This window comes from Cetorhinus maximus, chromosome 5, assembly GCF_964194155.1.
Source record: "Cetorhinus maximus chromosome 5, sCetMax3.hap1.1, whole genome shotgun sequence".
Lineage (NCBI taxonomy): Eukaryota > Metazoa > Chordata > Chondrichthyes > Lamniformes > Cetorhinidae > Cetorhinus > Cetorhinus maximus.
In genome coordinates, this window is record NC_135883.1 from 73,238,435 (window position 1) to 73,256,535 (window position 18,101).

Genomic DNA, 18,101 nt, shown 5'->3' on the forward strand with positions numbered 1-18,101 from the left:
GAGAGAGTGTGTGCAAGAGGGAGTGTGTGTGCGAGAGAGAGTGTGTGTGCACGAGAGGGGATGTATGTGTGTGAGAGGGAGAGTGTGTGTGTGTGTGTGCGTGTGTGAGAGAGAGTGTGTGTTAGAGAGAGCGTTTGTGTGTGTATGTGTGAGAGAGTGTTGTGTGTTTGTGTGTGTGTGTGTGTCTGTGTGAGAGTGTGTGTGTGAGAGAGTGTGTGCGTGAGAGAGTGTGTGCGAGAGGGAGTGTGTGTATGTGTGTGAGAGAGAGTGTTGTGTGTGCGTGTGTGAGAGAGAGTGTGTGTGTTAGAGAGACTGAGTGTGTGTGAGAGAGAGTGTGTGTTAGGGAGAATGTGTGTGTGATAGTGTGTGTGAGAGAGAGAGTGTGTGTGTGAGAGAGAGAGTATGTGTGTGAGAGAGAGAGTGAGTGAGTGTGTGTGTATGTGTGTGAGGGAAAGTGTGTGCGTATGTGTGTGAGGGAGTGTGTGTGAGAGTGTGTGTGTGAGAGAGAGAGTGTGTGTGTGAGAGTTTGTGTGTGTGAGAGAGAGAGTATGTGTGTGTGGTGGGGAGAGAGTGTGTGTGAGAGAGTGTGTCTGTGTGTGTTAGAGAAAATGTGTGTGTGATAGTGTGTGTGTGAGGGGGAGAGAGTGAGTGTGTGTGAGAGTATATATGTGTGTGAGTGAGAGAGAGAGAGAGAGAGAGAGAGAGAGAGTGTGTGTGTGTGTTTATGAGGGAGAGAGTGTGTGTATATGTGTGTGAGGGAGAGAGTGTGTGTGTGAGGGAGAGAGAATGTGTGTGAGAGAGTGTGTGTGTGTGTGTGAGAGAGAGAGAGTGTGTATGTGTGAGAGTGCGTATGTGTGCGTGTGCGTGTGCCTGGCTCACTCACCCTCACTCCCACTTTCCAAAGCTCCGCTCATGATATGGAGATTGTTGAAACTCTTTCGAGTTATCAACAGTCACAGACTGCAACTCTTTTGAGTACAATCACAGTTCTTGGTTTCCGGGAGTGGGACATGAACCCACAACCCTCTGATTCAAAGGCGAGGGTGCTATGAACTGAGCCACAGCTGATACCTCATGGAGATTGTTGAACATGAACATAGAAGGGGGAATTCGGGAGAAGTTACATCAGCCAATTTGTGGCAGTAATTAATGTTAAAATATATATTTTTATCAACAGTCACAGATTGCAACTCTTTCGAGTACAATCACAGTTCTTGGTTTCTGGGAGTGGGACGTGAACCCACAACCCTCTGATTCAGAGGCGAGGGTGCTATGAACTGAGCCACAGCTGAAAGGCAAAAATTCTTTCGAGTTATCAACAGTCACAGATTGCAACTCTTTTGAGTACAATCACAGTTCTTGGTTTCCGGGAGTGGGACATGAACCCACAACCTTCTGATTCAAAGGCGAGGGTGCTATGGACTGAGCCACAGCTGACACCTCATGGAGATTGTTGAAACTCTTTCAAGTTATCAACAGTCACAGATTGCAACTCTTTTTCGAGTACAATCACAGTTCTTGGTTTCCGGGAGTGGGACATGAACCCACAACCCTCTGATTCAAAGGCGAGGGTGCTATGAACTGAGCCACAGCTGACACCTCTCCTAAAGAGGGAGATTGAAACTCTTTCAAGTTATCAACAGTCACAGATTGCAACTCTTTTTGAGTACAATCACAGTTCTTGGTTTCCGGGAGTGGGACATGAACCCACAACCCTCTGATTCAAAGGCGAGGGTGCTATGAACTGACCCACAGCTGAAACCTCATGGAGATTGTTGAAACTCTTTCGAGTTATCAACAGTCACAGATTGCAACTCTTTCAAGTACAATCACAGTTCTTGGTTTTTCCGGGAGTGGGACATGAACCCACAACCCTCTGATTCAAAGGCGAGGGTGCTATGAACTGAGCCACAGCATTGTTGAACATGAACATAGAAGGGGGAATTCGGGAGAAGTTACATCTGCCAATTTGTGGCAGTAATTAATGTTAACCAGCACCCAATTAAGACTCCCACACCTTCTGCTGCCAATTGACAGAGCCACAGTCCTGATGAATGATTCTCCATGTCAGGCATGAAGAATCACAACGTTTACTCTAATATTAATGCACACTTAAATAAAAATCAATGAAGTTCAATGTACATTACAAGCTCATGGACAAGATTGTTGTTGCAAATTTATGCAGTTATAGTTTGGTTTAGAAAAGTACATTTTGAACTGTCTGGAATTGATTGGGAAGAGTGATTTGTTAGCCTTGGGATCAGATGATCAGTGATTCCCTGGGATCCCATTAGCTGCAAGAAATTCCTGACCATACATACTGGGTACACAGCTAACAAAAATCATTCTTGAAAGTTAGCAAATATACGTTCCCAAAGGTGTTCAGTAATCGAAAATGCCTTCTCTACTGCACCCTTCCTTTCCTCCCTACCTTGACTCCAAGGCTCTGTGACTCTCGACTTCCATTTCAGCTGTAAACCCATCTCTTTGCAGCCCTTCCCCACATCTATCCTTTGTCCTCTCCAAGCTTACCTTGACTATGATTCACTTCTGACTCAACTCCTGGTCATTCAATTATTTCTCAACCACATTTTAGCTGTTCATCAATGGTTTGGATTGTATTTCTCTTCCCATGAAAACTGCAATTATCATGCCACAGTTCAAAAAGATCACCTTTGACTCTTTCCTTGCCAAACTGTGTCATTACCCACCTCCCTATCTTCTCCAAGGTCCTCAAATACATCATCATCCCTAGGTCAATGTTGATAATCTCTCCTGTAATTCAGCACTCTGAGCTCTGAATCTAGCAATCCAAGCGCTGAGCTATTCTTGTAGCATGACTGCTCGAATGGCCTTCTTCTGTGATTAAACCATACTATGTTTTCAGTAATTACCAGTTTGGATCACTCCAGGCTTGTTTCAGCTCTGCTTGCAGCATTGAAATAGCCAAAGGCATGAGTAACATCCTCTGTGATAGTGATCTTTTCTCCTCGTAGCATCTTTCCATGTACTTGACTATGCCATGCTCCTCCAAAACTCTCTCCATGATCCAGCTTTGCGGTACATCCTGGCACACTTCCATTCCTATGCATCCGAAAGTAGCCAGTGAATCAACCGGCAATGCTTTTCATTCCTTCACCGCACTGTTACCTCTCAAGTCGGCACGTCGGTAGGGGGGTCAACTATTACATGTAAGGGGATAACACCCAGTTCCACTTCTCCATTAAATCTCCTGACTTCCTTTGTTCCATCAGATTCCTTTTCTGACATGCATTCTTGGAACAGGGACAACTCCCTTCAGCTCAAATTTGAGAAGACAAATTTCTGTCTTTAGCTCCAAGTAGAAATTCAGTTCCCTTGTCACCAATTATTTCTCCCTCAACAGCAATTGCCTGAGTTCTACCCAAACCATGGAGTACAGGCATCTCAAACTTTCACATTTACTTTGCACTTATCTATATAGAACTTCATTTACCATTGATTAACCCAAATATAAAGCTTCTCTTTTTTAGGATCTTGATTGCCTCTACTGAGCCCAACAGCTTGTAACCATTTGGCATTGAGATGGAGAATCCATATTACCTACATATACCAGGAATAGGAGGGAGTACTAGGAGAAAGTAAGAAGGTTTCTATGAAAAGTAGTATCTGAGTTCAGCAGCAAAACTGTGATTAACTGATTTCATTTTTAGAACTTGAGAACAAATAACCTGAATTCAACAGCAACCCCCTTACTCCCATTTTCGAGGGGTATAAATTGCCATGTCAAACAGCTTTACAAGCAGGCTGAGTTCCTGAGGTCAATATTATTTCTGAATTTACACTAGATACAGAAACCTTTATTTATATCGCCCCTTTAACATAATAAGTTACTCATGAGACTACAGAGAGGTGCTGAGCATAGTCCCAGGATATGGCTGTTCCTTAGAGTAATGTCCTAGGCCCAAACATCTTAAAATATTTCATCAATGACCTTCACTCCAACATAAGGTCAGAAGTGGAAATGTCTGCTAATGATTGCACAATGTTCAGCACCATTCGTGACCTCTCAAATACTGAAGCAGTTCTTGTCCATATGCAGCGAGACCTGGACAACATCCAGGCTTGGGCTGATAAGCAACAAGTAACATTCGCGCCACACAAGTGCTAGGCAGTGACCATCTCCAACAAGGGAGAATCTAACCATCTCTGCTTGACATTCAATTGCATTACCATTGCTGAATTCCCCCACTATCAACATCCTAAGGGTTATCATTGACCAGGAACTGAACTGGACCAGCCTTAAAAATACTGTGGCCACAAAAGCAGGTCAGGGGTTGGGAATTCTGTAGTGAGTAACTCACCTTCTGACTCAGCAAAGCCTGCTTACCATCTACAAGGCACAAGTCAGATGTGTGATGGAATACGCTCCACTTGCCTGGATGTGTGCAGCTCTAACGACACTCAAGAAGCTTGACACCATCCAGGATAAAGCAGTCCGCTTGCTCGGCACCCCATTCACCACTGGCTCACATTTGCAGTAGGATGTATCATCTACAAGATGCACTGCAGCAACTTGCCAAGTCTCTTTTGACAGTACTTTCCAAACACGTAACTTCTACTACCTAGAAGGACATGGGTAGCAGCTGCATCAGAGTACCACCACCTGCAAGTTCCCTTCCAAACCACACATCATCCTGATATGGAACTATATCGCCGTTCCTTCGCTGTCACTGGGTTAAAATCCTGGAACTCCCTTCCAAACAGCACTGTGGGTGTACCTACAACATATGGACAGCAGTGGTTCAAGAAGGCAGCTCACCACCACCTTCTTAAGAGAAACTAGGGATGGGCAGAAATGCTGACTTACCAGTGACGTTCACATCCCATGAATGAGTAAAAAAAAATTAAGGACCAGATGCTTTGTTTGAGCAAACAGACTTTGAGAAGTAGCTGGAAGGTACAGAGAAAAATAGCAAGGTAGAGAAGTTTAGAAAAAGTTTAAGAGCCTAGGGGATAAAATGTTCAAGACTTTACCACCATACTGAGTTGGGGTACTGGAAGGGAAGATACAAAGAAGCATTAGAAGGACAGAAAGTGTGTACTGCCATGTACAGCTGAAGAAGCAAAGGCAAACTGGGAGAGGTCAAGGACAAGAGACATATACAATTGCTGCAAATCAAATCACCTTGCTATATGCTGATCCCCAACTTGCTGCTCACGCCTGCAGGTTTCCTGGTCATGATTCGCAATGCTTTCATTTCTGACACAAACCTCTGAATAAATGTGACTACACAATCATGTACGTGGATTATGGGTATTTGGATAATTGAAGTTGGGCTGTCTTATACAATGCACAGTACGGGCACAGACTACACCCCACCATGATTTTCAAACCCAAAGCACAGGAATCCCAGCATACAATAGAGGAGCTTTTGATGCCCGCTATCTGTACAGGTAGGTATTGTAGTAATAGCTCATATATTCCCAGGTCACATTTTCTTCAGACTTAAACCTAGATGAAGTGTATAGCTGAAAGAAAAAAAAAATCCTCAATTGTCTGCAATTTCCACAGCCACAACCAAAAATTTTTAAATAATGATCAGTGGCTAAGTCAAGAAATTACTTTCAAGGACACTCAGATACAGAAAACACATTTGGATATTTATTTTCCCAACATCCTGAGGTCAAGCAGCAGATTGACCCCAAGACGTCAGGAAAGTAATTTCTTTTGCGAGCATGGTTTCAACTTCAGAAAGTTTTTATTAAGGTGCAGGCCTACTGGAAAACTCACAGTAAAATATTGTTATGTGGTTTTAAAAAATGCAGTGTGAAAGCAAGATGCCAGGGAAAACACATGTTTAGTCCAATTCACAATGCAATCATTTTACTCTGATAAAATGTCAAGAAAGCAGATGCTGGTAAAACCTCAAATTTTCACAACATCAGAATTTATCAATGTGAACAGATTAATTCTGGCACAATGAATCGCTGTGGTCAGCAAAGACTGCTCCACCCACCTCCAGCCGCTCCTGTTTGACTTCATCAGCATCATCCTCCTCAAGCAAGCCCAGCAGCTCCCCTGTTTGGTCAATGGAGCTGAGGAATTCTTGGTAGAGTTTCTGGCGCTTGTTTATACTGCTGCTGGATTTGTCTATGTGTGGGCGAGAAAAGGAAGGAAGAAAAGTTACTAATGTAAATTCCTGCACATCTGTAGCACAGATGAGCCTGGGACTTATTTTCACCTGCTACACAGACTTCAGTAAAGCAAAAATATATTTCTGATGTGTTCCCACCCATCATTTAAAACAAAGATCAGTAATGAGAGACTATGGCACAGCAATATTTTCAATTACCACAGGGAGAAGAGAGAATTTAAAGCAATAGCACCATTTTTGACATATTTGCATCTCACAACAACAGTTGAAAACCAGTTCTTAAACTTTTATGCTAAACAACTCCAATTTTGATTATGCTTTATGCTCAAGATGGTGAATGGAAGGCCTGTGGAAAAGGACAACCTTTTACAATTTTCCACACAATGCTGGTATCTGACGCTCCCAGGTCAGGCTACATGCAAAACAAAGCTAATATTCATTTGCAGACATAATACTTTAGAAACAAATCTATTAAACTTAAGGGAGGTGTTTTGTTTAGAAATAGAAAGAAAATATTGGCATAGAAATTCGATAGTGCCATGCGCAATTTTGTTTGCAAACCAGGCGCCAAAGCATCCATTAGAGCAGGCAGCATGAATGTGCAAAGTCTGGGCTGGAAATGTATATCAGTAAAAGCAGAAAGAGAGGCATCCTGAGTCCATGCCTGGTCCTTTGCCTATGCAAATATGGGGCCTACCACCTGTATGAGATCCCTGTTGCAAAAGTGGTCTGCCCTGAATGCAACTGGCACTTAGCCAGCTACATTCAGTAAAACATGATCTGCATGTCATTTTAACCAGCAGTCCTTAAAGGGACCACTGGATCCACCACTAAAAAATATTAACTTAATTAATTTTAATATACTTGCCACGGAGGGAGTGTAGCAAAGGTTCACTAGGCTGATACCTGGGATGGCAAGACTGTTGTATGAGGAGAGATTGGTTCAACTGGGCCTGTATTCACTAAAGTTTAGAAGAATGAGAGGGGATCTGATTGAAACGTATTAAATTCTAACAGGGCTAGACAAACTAAATGCAGGGAGGAGGTTTTCCCTGGTTAGGGAGTCTAGAACCAGGGGCCACAGTCTTAGAATAAGGGGCAGACCATTTAGGGCTGAGATGAGGAAACATTTCTTCACTCAAAGGGTAGTCAACCTGTGGAATTCTCTACCACAGAAGGCTGTGGAGGCTAAGTCACTGAGTATATTCAAGAAATAATGATAAGTTTTTGGATATTAGGGGCATCAAGGGGTATGGAGAGAAAGTGGGAATATGGCGTTGAGACAGAGGATCAGCCATGATCATATTAAATGGCGGAGCAGGCTCGAAGGGCCGAATGGCCTACTCCTGCTCCTAGTTTCTATGTTTATTCACAAATTACTCATCTAAAAGTGGAGCCAGGCTGAGCACTGCAGTGTGAAGTCACTCCCCCACTTCTAACTCACCACTTTCCCTCCCTCAGTTGCCTCCCTCCCTCTCCCGATCGTAAGGAAAGAAGGATGCATTAAACTGGGGCCTCTGGTAGAAAGGGAATGAAATGACTCTGGGTGGACTGAGGAAATGGCAATATTAGCATTTGAGATAGAGAAGGTCTAGCAGTCAGAATTATACAAGCTTGTTATCTAACATTAAACGGGTTAAATTAATTAAATAAGCAGGAAACTAAAGCATTTTGAGCTAGCCCAGAAATTACAGAATGAGTTAGGCAAAGTATGTGGAGGAGCAAAGCAGAGATTGTTCAAAACTTCAGTAGAGCACCTTTAAAGGTATAAGGCTAATCTTAAGTGTTAAATATATTCCAAAAACCTACAGGCTCAGCCAAAGCAAATTAGAAGCGAGATAAAGTTGGCATGTAAAATCCTTGCAAGAACAAGAAGGGGTCGACTGGATTGATGACAAGAAATTGCCAAAAGTATGTTAAAAAGATTGGGGGGATAGAGAGACACTTGGGGGTGGGGGGAGGGAAGCTTCACATCAGAAGCTAAGCTTAACAGTAAAAAGTGATTTTAGGACCACAATAGTAAATGGGCAGTCAGAGACCCATAAAAGATGCGAGCGAGTTTGAAATTGAAGATAAGATCAAAATAGTAAATATTCTAAATTATGACTACCATTTGTTCACAGGTGAAGACATGAGTGATTATGTTTTGGACTGTCTTTTTAATTCAAGGTAAAATGGAGCAATGAAGAGTCATGTAATCTGCTACGAGTTCTGCCCAACAAGAAGTTTGGTTACCATGGAGAATGGCAGCCCAAATCATATGCTATTAAATCCACATGCCAGTTTAACACCTGAAAGCAAAAGCAGAAGCAGATGTTCTTATTGTTGAAGTCTTTCCGTCTTAGAGACTTTGAACAGGAACAGAGAGCAAGAGTGAGAGAGAAAGCGAGAGTGCGCGAGAGCGAGAACAGCAATTGCTGCAGTCTGCAAAGGGAAAAAGCTATTTCCTCTGTTAGTTACCAGGCAGAATGCTGGAGAAAGCTTGTCCATGGGTCAAACAGAAGGAACAAGCAGCAATTTAAGGGCACGAGAAGATTTGCCTTGGTGAGGTTAGGAGAAGAAATCATTGGAGTGAGCCATACTTCTGAAAGCTACTTTGAGAATGCTTAGGGAACTGAGGGAGAGGGTCTTTGGCAGTCATTGGAGGTTATGGCTCGCTGAAACATGGAGATGTGAACCTGTTGGAAGCTAGGAGTGACTTTAGACTGTTTCCTGATAAAAGTGTAATTCTTTGGCAAGCGTGCTGTATGGTATATATGTGGCGTGAGGCTATCAGTTGCATTAAGACATTAATAAGTGTTATCTTTCTGTAGTTTAGAGTATTAGTTGCTGACTGAGTAATGCTTAGTTGATGTTGCTTTTTGGTTCTAACAGTGAAGGTCTTAAAACTTAAAAGAACTATGATAAGATTTCAATTTGGTCACTACAAGGATTGTCACATCACACAAAGATTTTCCAAGTATAACCAGTGAGCACTATAAGTGAAGTAGAAGTCTTAATTTGGCTCAAAACAAATATGTACAGGAATAATGGTATTTATCTTAGAGTGCTAGAGAGACTTTCAAAGCATCACAATCATTATAAGGGACACACTGGACACTGAGGAGGTCACAAAAGATGGGAAATAGGTTAGTGTGGTGTCCATAATCAAATGGAGTTACAAAATAAGCAACTGTAGGCCCATTAGTCTTACTTACATTCCATGTAAAATGGAACCATTACTGCTTCTAACTTACATAAATAATTTGGATTCAGAAATTTAATGTGAAGTGGGAAAATTTGCAGATATGACCAAACTCAATGGGCAGTGGAATCAGGAGAGACAGTTCAGAAATCAAAAAACTATACAAGATATATAAGTGTGCAGAGCAATGGGAAATGGAATTTAATGCAGACAATCATAAAAACTACACGTTGGAATAAAAAATAGACAATATGTGTACTCCATGAAGTGCTGAAACATAAGAACATGAGAAATAGGAACAGAAATAGGAACAGAACTAGGCCAATCAACCCCTCGAGCCTGCTCCGCCATTCAATAAGGTCATGGCTGATCTGCTTGTGTTTCTAAATTCCACATTCCCATCTACCCCTGATAAGCTTAGATTCTTGTTAGGCGAGCGAATCAATCGACCTCTGCCTTAAAAATATTCAATGACCTCACCTCCACCACCTTCTGAGGCAGAGTTCCAAAGTCGCACAACCTTCTGAGGTAAAAAATTTCTCCTCATCTCTGTCCTAAAAGGGCACCCCCAAGGGCTGGATTTTCAGCTTGGCGTGCAGGCGCGTACCCGTTAATTGGACAGCCAGCGTGACATCACGGTCGGGCCCAGATCATGGGCTGCAGTTGATTTCGCAGCGCCTCCTGGGCCTGTCCGCCACACCCGCCTGATGAGGTAAAAATCCTACCCCTAATTTTAAAACAGTGCCCCCTAGTTCTGAATTCATCCACAAGAGGAAACATCCTTTCCACGTTCATCTTGTCAAGACCGTTCAGGATCTTATATACTTCAATCAAATCACCCCTCATTCTTCTAAACTCCAATGGAAGCAAACCCAGTCTGCCAACTTTTCCTCATAAGACAGCCTGCTCATTCCAGGCATCAATCTAGTAAACCTCCTCTGAACCACCTCCAGCTAAGGATGAAGCTGAAAGAGACCTCGGAGCTTTGGCAGACTCGATGTTAAACATGTACAACAAATGCATAGTAGTAATCAAGAAAGCTAATAAGATGTTGAACTATGTAGTAAAATATCAGTCAGAGGAGGCAATGTAAAGTGCTCTGGCCAAACTATGGACAAGATTTACCCTGCGGGTTTTTGAACCCCGCCTGTCAGGCCCAAATGGGGGTCAGGAGACTGCATTCAATGTGATTTTCCCCAGGGTGATCAATTAATGGCCAGAGAGCAGGCTCGCCTTCCAGGACAGCCTCTAAGCCTGTCTGGAGAGCTGGTCCTTGGGTCTGGCACCTGGATGTTGCCTCCAGGGAACTGAACTGTTCCCTGCTGCCTCCAGGGGCCTGGAAGCTGACTGGAAAATTCCAGTCAGCGTCCGTTAATAGCCCTTAATGGACATTTAATTCAGTCAATTGGCCTTGCCATCCGCCATCAAGGAATATGGCACGGGGGGTGGGATGGAGCTGGGAAATAAGTACGCAGATCAATAGCACAAAATGCCACACTGCCTGTCTCCGTTCCAAGCCCCAATAGGGATTAAAAATCCAGTCCCACATTTAAAATAATGCATTTACTTGTGTTCACCAAAAATCAGGACACATTTTAAAGCAGCGTAAAAGAATCACATGGCTAATTCCCAATGACAGGAATTATTTTTTTTTAAAAAGACTGGAGAAATGTGGGCCTTTCAGCCTGGCAAGTAGGCATCTGAGAGGTTATCTTAGAGGTTTGAGAGATTGTTTACAGGTTTGGAAAAGATTAAATACTGCTGAAAAGAGACATGCTGCTGAAGCTTTTCCTCCTGCACTCATCAAGACAAATGCAAGAATGCTAAATTTCAAACAATCTCAACAATTTATACTACAGGAGGAAAGGGGTACTGATTGGTGGGTAAGATGACAAGCCTTGCACCTTTCTGAATTACCCAGAAGTATGGGAAGCCTATAGTTCCCCATTGCTCTCTCCAAAGCAATGCTTCAGCCAATCTGAGCCATTGTCAACCAATCAGTACCCTTTCCTCCTGTAGTATAAATTGTTGTGATGGTTTGAAATATAGCATTCTTGTGTTTGTCCTGATAAGTGCAAGATGAAATGCTTCAGCAACATGAAAAGAGTGACCTCTTTTCAGCAATATTCAAGTTCTGTACTACCAAGTGACTGTTTGGAAAAGATTAACCTGAATACTACATTAAGTTAAAGCATGAAAGTAAAACTAAAAGACACAAAATCAAATGAGAAAAGCATATTTTTAGATCAGATATTCAGAAATTCTCCTTTGTTCAGCAAATGATCAACATTAGGATCCAGTTTTACTGTAGTGGGAGGAAAACTAGAATCAATTACAAAATTATTAGATTACTAGGTGGGGGGATGGTGGAGTGGAAAGGGTGTAGGATCTCTCTGAATGGATGAAAAAGGATAATGTGAATGGTCTTTCTCGTGTGTAATTATCTTGTATGAGGAGATGGCAGAGATTCAGAGTAAAGAGAGGAGAGGTAGCAGAGAAGTACACTTTGAAGTGAGGTTACATTTTTGGATGGGGATATATTCTGGAAATAACTGTATGGAATGGAAGTGAAGCTACCGCTGGAGAAATACTGGTTGAATTTGAATATATAGGAATAGGATCAATGTGAAGGTGGCCCCATGTAACTAGACAACAGAAAAGAGATTCTGAGTAAGTATGGCCAATTTTATCAAATATTGCAGATAGAGCACAATTAAATTCAAGGCATCCAGTTTATTACTGCAATCATGCTGCAACAATGTAAATATATAATTATTCATAATGAGAAAGTGGCAGCTCATGTAAACTGAACAGTTTGGCCTAGAAATTCTGGCAGCACATTGGTGCCACTGGAGGTCTGGTGGGCAGAGCTTCTTCCTGCCCTTCTGTCCCTGGCACGAACCCCTCTCAAATTGTCAGGACTGGGCTATTTCCATATTAGAGATATGCACTCGACTGCAGGGATCACCCCACAGACCTGAGGACTGTTGGGAGTGGCTCCTTGCCAGTCTTTCTGCAGGGTTGAGCCAGAACAACTGACAAAAGGACATAGAAACAGGAGTATGACATTCAGCCGCTTGAGCCTGTTCCATCATTCAATGAGATCATAGCCGATTTTTATCTTAACTCCATCTGCTAATTTTAGTTCGGTAAGCCTTCATACCCCTGCCTAACAACAATCCATCAATCTTAGTTCTGAAATTTTCAATTGACCTACCTGAAACAGTTTTTGGGTGAGACTGTTCTATTACCCTTTGAGTGAAGAAGTGCTCCCTGATGTCTTGCTTTCTTGTTGTTTCTAGAACTGACTGCTGTTTGAATACAGCATTGTGGTCTCTGTGCATGGTCCTATTCAACATATATGTCTACTTCTAATATTTAAAGTCCTGCCATCCTTAAGGATGGCTTAAGTGGCAAGATATCCATGCTCCAAAAGTGAAATCAGGATGTGAGAGTGGAGAGAGAGGAAGGAAAAGTTTTCTTCCAAAATATCCTACCCCATCACATCATGTTTGCTCCACTATGCGTCAGAATTTCTGGGCTTCTGTATTTAGCTCATTTATAGATAATATATTTGTTTCTTTTTTTAAAAGTTTTTTTTCCCTATTTCAATGCTACCTATGTGTCTATTTATTAAGTAATTTATCTCTGACTTTAAACAATAAATTGATTTAATTGTGCTGTTATTTTTTAAGGTATTTGGTGATGTTGTGAAGAATGTTGACTAGTAGTCAGATACCAGTGCTGATTCATTCCAGCAGAAGCAGTATCATTTCAGTGTATTTTTATAGGACCCATCATTCACATTAGAGAAAAAAGAAAGTTAAAAAGGACATTGATGGGGAAGAAAGGAAAGCCAGGAGAGGGAAATAGCCCTTGGATAATAAAAGGGAGACAGCTAATGAAAGCTAAACATATGCAACAAAACAATAAGTCACCAGGAATCATGGAGCTTGACAGCAGTCCACCAGAATTAACTATCAGTAAATAGGTAAATAAAAGAGTGCAGTTGGGGAAGGAAATTGTGGCACACCCAATATCACTGAAAAATAATTCCAGCAGCAGCACATGAGACTTAAACCAATGTGTGTGGTGTAACTGGGAATGATTCCTTTGCAAATTCTTACGGCCTGTGTCTGAAAAGTATATTTTTAACTCTGGCTATGATTATCCCAGGTTAATATCAGCCACTGAATTTCTGTAAATGCAAAAACAAATGATGCACATCAAATTAGATAAATATTCCATGCCCATTATATTTTAAAGGACAATTTTAGTAGCATCAAGTGATGGTAACACCCACCTGTGAATCCTCTCTTTCTGTAAACTTAACTCCTTCCATTTTCTTTAAACTCTAACTTGCTACACTTGTCCATTGCTGTCTCATTAGGATTGAATTTCAGTTTTGTAAACGCCTAAATTTTAATGCCTTCAGAAACCTGAAGCCAAGCACAAATATTCATGACTTTATAATGCTTATTTCATCCCGATAAGATCATCTCTTCTTCAAGTACCTGCTTCAATAACATCTTCATCTTCAACACTCTTAATAATTTTGGACTTGAAATCCCGGAAACTCATGTACCTTAGCAAACGCCGTAGCTTTCCCTGCAAATAAAGATAAATAAATGAACAGAAAAGCCCCTTCGCATTAAAGTACTCTTTTAAGTGTCTGCCTGTCTCTAATTTATTACATACTGAAAATACACAACTGCTCAGCCCTAAGCAGAAAACCTGTCAAATCAACTCTTACAGAACATGCTACGAGATGTTATTAAATAGCACAAAAATGCTAGTTTTCGAATATTAGGATCTTCTCTACAGGCAAACGTCTCAGAGATTGTTACAAGCATGTTGCAAGCATTAGAACTCTGTCATCTCTTCCTGATGAATCTCTTACTCTTTTATCCCATCTGGTCGCTTGTTTCCCCTGAACCAAGCAGCTCTGGATGGGCTTCCAGACTTTTGAAATTGCAACCCTCAGTAAAAAGAACACAGCTGCTCGAAGATGCAGGCAGCTGCTACCATGCGGTAACATCAATGTCACCAGAAGACACCTGGAAGAAAGAAGGCCCTAAATGATAGGTCTTCGTTGGGCAACACATTTGAAGATGTTTTTCTCAAGTTAGCAAATATATTCCTGACCATGCTCTGATCAACATGGATACCTGGGAAGCATTTTGAGGATAAAATACTCTATCAACATTTTCCTTCCCCTTTAAGTATGTTTTGCAGCTGAATTAGAAACACATTGAGTACAACAGAGGACTTTAAATTCAAAAACAACTGCTGTGTTCAAATCGTCTCAGTTCCAAACATGTAAATACTTTTATTTCTCTGATAGCTACTAAGGTTTCCAAATATGATTAGGTTAGAGTCTCAAATAAAGAGAATATGAATTCATAAAAATATTCATTTTAAGATATAAACTGTTATAAGATTTCTTAATATTTACAAAAGCGGAATGCCACAAAACACATCAACCAAAGCAATACATTTAAATGTTTTATTATATTTCTCCTTCACTCCTGAAAATGCTGACATATGCAATGCTATGAATCCATGGTACTGTTAACCCTCCTATATCCCCTCCCCACAAATGACAATTCGCTATGTGTGAATCTAAACAGTGAGGGTTAGGGGATTATGGGCCTGATTTTGGCTGTCGGGAAGACTCTGTGGACCTTCAAAAATGGCGGATGGGACCCAGATGTAGATGTCCTGCCCCCAGTTGAGACACTACCACTGTGCTAAATGGGATAGATTTCGAACAGATCAAGCAACTCAAGGCTGGGCATCCATGAGGCCCTGTGGGCCACCACCAGCAGCAGAATTGTACTCAACCACAGTCTATAACCTCAAGTCCGGCATATCCCCTACTCTACCATTAATGCCAAGCCACGGGATCAACCCTGGTTCCATGAAGAGTATAGGAGGGCATGCCAGGAGCAGCATCAGGCATGCCTAACAATGAGGTGACAACCTGGTGAAGCTACAATACAGGAATACTTGTGTGCCAAACAGCATAACCAGCATGCAACAGACAGAGCTAAGCGATTCCACAACTAACGGATCCAATCTAAGCTCTGCAATCCTGCTACATCCAGTCTTGATTGGTGGTGGACAATTAAATAACTCACTGGAGGAGGAGGCTCCACAAATATCCCCATCCTTAGTGATGAAGAAGCCCAGCACATCAGTGCAAAAGACAAGGCTGAAGCATTTGCTACAATCTTCAACCAGAAGTACCGAGTGGATGATCCATCCCAGCCTCCTCAGGAGGTCCCCAGCATCACAGTTGCCAGTCTTCAGCCGATTCGATTCACTCCACGTGATATCAAGAAGTGGGGATGTTTGCTGAAGCACTGGATATTGCAAAGGCTATGGGCCCTGACAATATTCTGGCAATAGTACTGAAGACTTGTGCTCCAGAATTTGCTGTGCCCCTAGCCAAGCTGTTCCAGTACAGTTACAACACTGGCATTACCCAGCAATGTGGAAAATTGCCCAGATATGTGCCATACACAAAAATCAGGACAAATCCAACCCAGCCAATTACCGCCCCATCAGTCTACTCTCCATCGTCGTAAAGTGAAGTCAGTAAAGGGATCATCAACAGTGCTATCAAGTGGCACTTGCTTAGCAATAGCCTGCTCACTGTTGTCCAGTTTGGGTTCCGCCAGGGTCACTCAGCTACTGACCTCATTACAGCTTTGGTTCAAACATGCACAAAAGAGCTGAACTCCCGAGGTGAGGTGAGAGTGCCCTTGACATCAGGGCAGCATTTGACCAAGTGTGGCATCAGGGAGCCCTGGCAAAACTGGAGTCAATGGGAATCAGGGGGAAATCTCTTCACTGGTTGGAGTCATACCTAGCACAAAGGAAGATGGCTGTAGTTGTTAGAGGTCAGTCATCTCAGCTCCAGGACATCATTGCAAAAGTTACTCAGGGTAGTGTCCTGGACCCAACCATCTTCATCTGCTTCATCAATGACCTTCCTTCCATCATAAGGTCAGAAGTGGGGATGTTCGCTGACGATTGCACAATGTTCAGCACCATTCGTGACTCCTCAGATACTGAAGCGATCTATGTTCAAGCGCAGCAAGACCTGGACAATATCCAGGCTTGGGCTGTCAAGTGGCAAGTAATATTCGTGCCACACAAGTGTCAGGCAATGACCATCTCCAACAGGAGAGAATCTTACCATTCCCCTTTGACATTCAACGGCATTACCATCGCTGAATCCCCCACTATCAACATCCTGGGCAATAATTGCCATTAGCCAGAAACTGAACTGGACTAGCCATATTAATACTGTGGCTACAAGAGCAGGTCAGAGATCAGAAATCCTGTGATGAGTAACTCACCTCCTGACTCCCTAAAGCCTGTCCACCATCTACAAGGAACAAATCAGGAGTGATGGAATACTCTCCACTCACCTGGAAGAGTGCAGTTCCAACAACACTCAGGAAACTTGACAACATCCAGGACAAAGCAGCCTGATTGTTTGGCTCCCCATCCACAAACATTTACTCCCTCCACCATTGATGCGCAGTGGCAGCAGTGTGCACCATCTTCAAGGTGCACTGCAGGAACTCACCAAGGACAGCACCTTCCAAACCCATGACCACCACCGTCTAGAAGGACAAGGGCAGCAAACATATGGGAACACCACCACCTGCAAGTTCCCCCTCAAGCCACTTGCCACCCTGACTTGGAAATATATTGTCTTTCTTTGATTGTCAATGTGTTAAAATCCTGGAACTCCCTCCCTCACAGCACTGTGGGTGCACCTACACCACATGGATTGCAGCCGTTCAAGAAGGCAGCTCACCACCACCTTCTCAAGGGCAGTTAGGGACGGGCAATAAATGCTGGCCTAGCCAGCGATGCCATCAATCCATGAATGAATAAAAAAAACCAAATGTTTGCAGCTAGGGGAAAGGGGTGAAACACAGACTCAGTAGGGCCGTTTGAACTCAGCGTTGAGTTCAAACAGGTCCCATTTTGGTTACTCCAAAGGTCTCAACAGGCAGTGTGGGAATCACAAATCGATGCAGGAGAAGGAATGCTCTTGAAAGGCAGAAAATGTCTGCATAACTTTCATGATCTGAAGTTTTTTAAGTCCCCTGTGCTTTAGACTTTAAAAAACAGGCTGCAGCTGTCAGAGAGTTTAAAAAACCCTCTGCTGGACTACTTTCACTGACAGGTCATCTGCTGCAACTTAGAAAAAAAAGTAGCATCTGAATGTGCAGTTTCAAAAGAGTTTTTGACATTTCCTCAATGGCTATCATTATGTCATTCTGAATGCTTGGCTCAGTTTCAAAAGCAACAATTATCTTAGCAGGGGTTCTGAGTTCAAAGTATGATTGACAGTTTAATTAGACTATTAAGGGGTTAGCTGTCTTTGATGTGGGGTCTGATTAAAGGTTTGTTTTTAAAAGAGATTAAGCACTTGAGGAAATTTAAAAGCTTTGAATGAGTTTCTGGAATGGAAGTTTTTTTACTATCAAGTGTGCAGGAGTGAGAGCTGTATTGGATTGTTAAAGTTTTTTTTTCATCGCCACATGGCTCTGGAGGTCTGTCCACATTGGATACTGGCTGTGAAAGTGGCTTGGAGGGCATGAGGGTCCATGGGGGCTGGGTGGGAGGCATGAGTTGGGATTGAGGGTATGAGGTGCCATGGGGAATGGGTGGGAGATGTGAGAGAACGAGGGGATGAGGCTGGAGAACCAAACAGCTTCAGGAATAACTGGGATGTAGTATCAGAAAACCAAGGC

General features: G+C 42.5%; 1 protein-coding gene across 5 annotated transcripts in view; it reads right to left on the reverse strand.

Annotated features, from left to right (window-relative positions):
• The window catches only part of supt3h (SPT3 homolog, SAGA and STAGA complex component), a 517,619-nt gene that overhangs the window by 172,411 nt on the left and 327,107 nt on the right, over positions 1-18,101 (reverse strand). For 4 of the 5 annotated variants that reach the window (XM_078542020.1, XM_078542019.1, XM_078542018.1 and 1 more), the window contains 2 exons: positions 13,836-13,929; positions 6,000-6,133 (listed from right to left, as the gene is read on the reverse strand). In XM_078542020.1, the coding sequence (XP_078398146.1) occupies positions 6,000-6,133; positions 13,836-13,929 (228 nt within the window). Of the gene's footprint in view, positions 1-5,999; positions 6,134-13,835; positions 13,930-16,760; positions 16,890-18,101 lie in introns of those variants that run through there. The other variant, XM_078542022.1, reaches the window with a different exon arrangement.